A 3,695-nucleotide genomic window follows, 5' to 3' on the forward strand; every position below is an offset into this window, starting at 1 on the left:
GATATTGTGTATCGTTGAAGATACATTTTACAATATAAGATTTTATAAACAACAATCTGAACAATCTAATCGAATTCCGATTTCGTAACGAAGAACTTCAACGACCGTGAGGAAAAGGCCTGTTGTAACGGAGACCGCTAACAAGATCCTGCGATTTTTCAATGACGAGTGTGACATCACGGCTGCGGTAGATCTCTCGACGGGTGGAAAAATGGTCTCGTTAAGGTTGTGGCATCGAAATGCACTCACATATCTGCACGCATATCTGCATAAAGTGGTGGCCAAGCGCGCGCTCCATTTACCTACGGCGGCTGCTCGCGCACATTTAGCGTGTTATACAACCGTTGCACATTATGTGTTATAACATACGTATATCTGTGTGCAGTATATTGTCGGTAAATAGTGCTAGGCTCTAGGTAGGTGTGGCGATAGACCGGCCGTTGGCTTCCCTCGCCAATGGCGGGGCGCAGGGTGAGCGAAATGAAAGTCAATTCCCTATATAAAGGGTGGTTTTCCAGCCCGACAACGACAGAAACCGATCTATTTTACTCACGCGCGAGTATCACGCCAAAGTATCGTTCAACATGAGGGCCCTGGTACGTGCTGACACAGCTCCGAGCGTAGTTAAAAAGAAAAGTAGTGCTGAGAGATCCGTTTATTCTCCTGAGAACACATTTTCGTTCGGACGTAACGCTTTAATCAGATCGAAGCTTCGATCGAGTCGTCGTTTCTACGCTCTCCGTGCTTTGTCATGGTGTTTCTTTTGCAAAATTACGAAGCCTAACGTCAGAACTTGGAAAAACTTATTATTTGTGCAAAGTTTCAATTCCGTGCGGAGATTCTTCGACTTCTGGATCGATACTCTCGATTTGTGATAATCGTGCACTTTATAAGAATTAAAGATAACAATGTAAACTTTATCGTTTATACTGTTTCGCGGATATCGATTCATTGGCTTAAATTTATCTGCTCTAAAAATGACTAGAGTGTATTGTTAAGTATATTATTATTAACTATATTATTGTTAATTATGTTAATTGTATATACGTTTTATAATTCACGATTTTCCACTTTATTCAACATCTTAAATGTATCGAGTTTGTCAGTTTTGATAACTGTGAAAATTTTATTGGATACTCGGGATATATTATAATAATACAAATCTTGATACATGAAAAATTGATCTAGTTGATTTGTACTAAAAAAAAAAAAATCTTTTAATAAAGTATTGTTCTTGATTTTGAAAAATCAAGAATTGCGATATATTTCTTGGTTTTGCAGATCTGCATGATTCTGATCTCCGCGGCGTTCGCCGCCGAAGAGAAGGCGGTCCAGAAGCGTGGCTTGATCGGCCTGGGTGACTACGGACTTGGTGGTTATGGTGGCCTCGATGGTGGATATGGCAAGCTCGGTGGATATGGTGGATACGCTGGACTTGGTGGATATGGTGGTCACGGTGTTGCCATTGCCGTCAAGGAGAAGACCGTCGCTGTTCCCGTCCCAACTCCGGTCCACATTCCCGTCGATCGTCCCTACCCCGTTAAGGTACGAATTGATCAATTTAATTTCTGATGATATCGTGTTAAATAATAATAAATCTTTCACACAAATTTGATGATTTTAAATTATATCATATAAACAGAAAATGAGTAAAGTACAAGTATTTTTATATATTTAAATAACATTTTAAATAACGCCTCCTAAATAAATATTGAGTTAATTAAGTGGAGTTTTAATAATAATTTAGCGCTTATACTCTTTTATTGATTTTAATTGATATTTGATTTTAATTAAAAATCAAGTTATTATTAAAATAATTGTAAAAATATTGTATTAAACATTTCATCACGGGGATCTGGAGAGCAAATAAATTTTATATAATTTGCTTTGATATTAATGAAATCTGAATTCTTTTGTTATCTTTAGGTTCCGGTTGCCGTTCCGCACCCAGTTCCAGTAGCCGTTCCGGTACCACAACCCTATCCCGTAATTCAGACCAAAACGATCACGGTTCCCGTAGAGAAGCCTGTTCCAGTCCCAGTCCCCGTTAAGGTACCAGTGCAAGTGCCCGCCCCGTACCCCGTCAAGGTAAATTATAACTTGTAATCTTTCGTTAACAATGATACTTTCAAAATCTTTGAGCGTTAACAAAAGAATAGAAATTGAATTAATTAGACGTGAAGTTCTGACGAAAATCGGAAGCCATAAATTTCCTGTCAGTACTTGCATCGTAATTTTTAGATAATGAATCCATTGTCTCTTAACATTTTAACGTAATTTCTGGTAAATTTTAATTCTATTCTATTCTAATATAATTCTATTCTAGTTTTGATAAATTTTAATTCTATGCTAATAGAGTCTTCAACTTTTCTTTGTCCAGTGCAACAAGTAGAAATCGATTTTGAGACATAATTATTAATAGCTTTGTTACATGCTTTAAGTTTTTCTAGTAATAGGTAATTTACCGCCTACATATTGATTAATTGATATTCTGATTTAATGTGTAAGAATTGAGGTCATTTTTTTTTGTTATGTGATTAAGTAAACGTATGCAAGAAAAACGGAATTAATCGCTGATTAGACATAATTTTGCAATTGTTGTTGTATAACTAAACAAAAATACTACACTTGAAGTTATCCATTGATGATTGCAATTGACGATAGAGATTTGCTTGATTGATCGCATCAAATTAACGCAGACATATTGCTCACAATTATTTTATCTGTTATTACGTATTCTATTTTTGAGCTACTTAATTATTTTATTTAATTACACGCTAGTGATATAAATATTTGTAACGATAGAAAACCGACGATTAGTTACATCGTCCGTATTAATCATATTTTAATTATTTATATTAATTATTTTATATCTTTAATTAATATTTTTAATTAATATCTTTAATTAATATTTTGTTTTCTTCAGGTTGCTGTCTCCCACCCAGTTCCAGTTCCGGTCGCTGTCAAAGTTCCAGTCGCGGTCCCGCAGCCGGTGGTTGTCAAACAAAGTGTCCCCGTTCTCGTTAAGGGTGGATATGGCGGATATGATGGTGGATATGGTGGATATGGTGGATACGGTGGATACGGCCACTATTAGATGAATTTCTCCTCAAAAAAAGTCACATACACACCCCGCTCCATCTTAACCTTTCTCCCAGCATCGCAAAATCCATCACGACGAGCGTCTGTTTAAGAGACGCTATTTTCGTCGTGTAGTACCTTGAACCCATGAAATAAATCAATTTTGTAAATGTTTTCGTAAAGAAACAATCGACTTCTTCTTTTCCTTCTGTACTTACAATCAATCTTTTACGCCAAAGATATAAATATTATTTTAAATCACACACTGTATATCAATATAATATACAAAATATTCAAAATCTTACAATATTTAATTCTTTCGATTTCTGAACTTTTTGTAGAAAAATGTTTAATTTTATGATAAATATAAAGAAAAAATTTTAATAGAAAAATTAATAGAAAAAATATTTTCTTTAATATGTTACATTGAGTAAAAAATTAGAACAATACAGACTACATTGCATTGATAGGGTCTTCTTCAAACGGTATGTAGTTTAGACAGAACAGCCTTATTCTGGTTTGAGCAAACAGTGAAAAAAAAAATGACGAAAAACCTTATGGAACACATGGAACATAAATTCATAAATACGCGATATACAATATAATTTAAAAAA

At 34.9% G+C, this 3,695-nt stretch overlaps 1 protein-coding gene across 1 annotated transcript; it reads left to right on the forward strand.

Moving 5' to 3' along the window:
- The first annotated feature begins 523 nt into the window (after positions 1 to 523).
- LOC105197289 (cuticle protein 64) lies at positions 524 to 3,267 on the forward strand. The gene is made up of 4 exons (XM_011163586.2): positions 524 to 596; positions 1,282 to 1,545; positions 1,927 to 2,088; positions 2,927 to 3,267. Exons 1-4 carry the CDS (start codon positions 585 to 587, stop codon positions 3,095 to 3,097), a joined length of 609 nt encoding a protein of 202 aa, XP_011161888.1. The 5' UTR covers positions 524 to 584; the 3' UTR covers positions 3,098 to 3,267.
- Positions 3,268 to 3,695: the final 428 nt, after the last annotated feature.

This window comes from Solenopsis invicta, chromosome 10 (genome assembly GCF_016802725.1).
Source record: "Solenopsis invicta isolate M01_SB chromosome 10, UNIL_Sinv_3.0, whole genome shotgun sequence".
In the NCBI taxonomy this organism is placed as follows: Eukaryota; Metazoa; Arthropoda; class Insecta; order Hymenoptera; family Formicidae; genus Solenopsis; species Solenopsis invicta.

What these genes read in the sequence shown, in the direction of transcription:
- LOC105197289 (XM_011163586.2), top strand. An exon ending in ATCGTCCCTACCCCGTTAAG is followed by an intron (nt 1,546 to 1,926) that starts GTACGAATTGAT and finishes TGTTATCTTTAG; the next exon opens with GTTCCGGTTGCCGTTCCGCA. An exon ending in CCGCCCCGTACCCCGTCAAG is followed by an intron (nt 2,089 to 2,926) that starts GTAAATTATAAC and finishes TGTTTTCTTCAG; the next exon opens with GTTGCTGTCTCCCACCCAGT.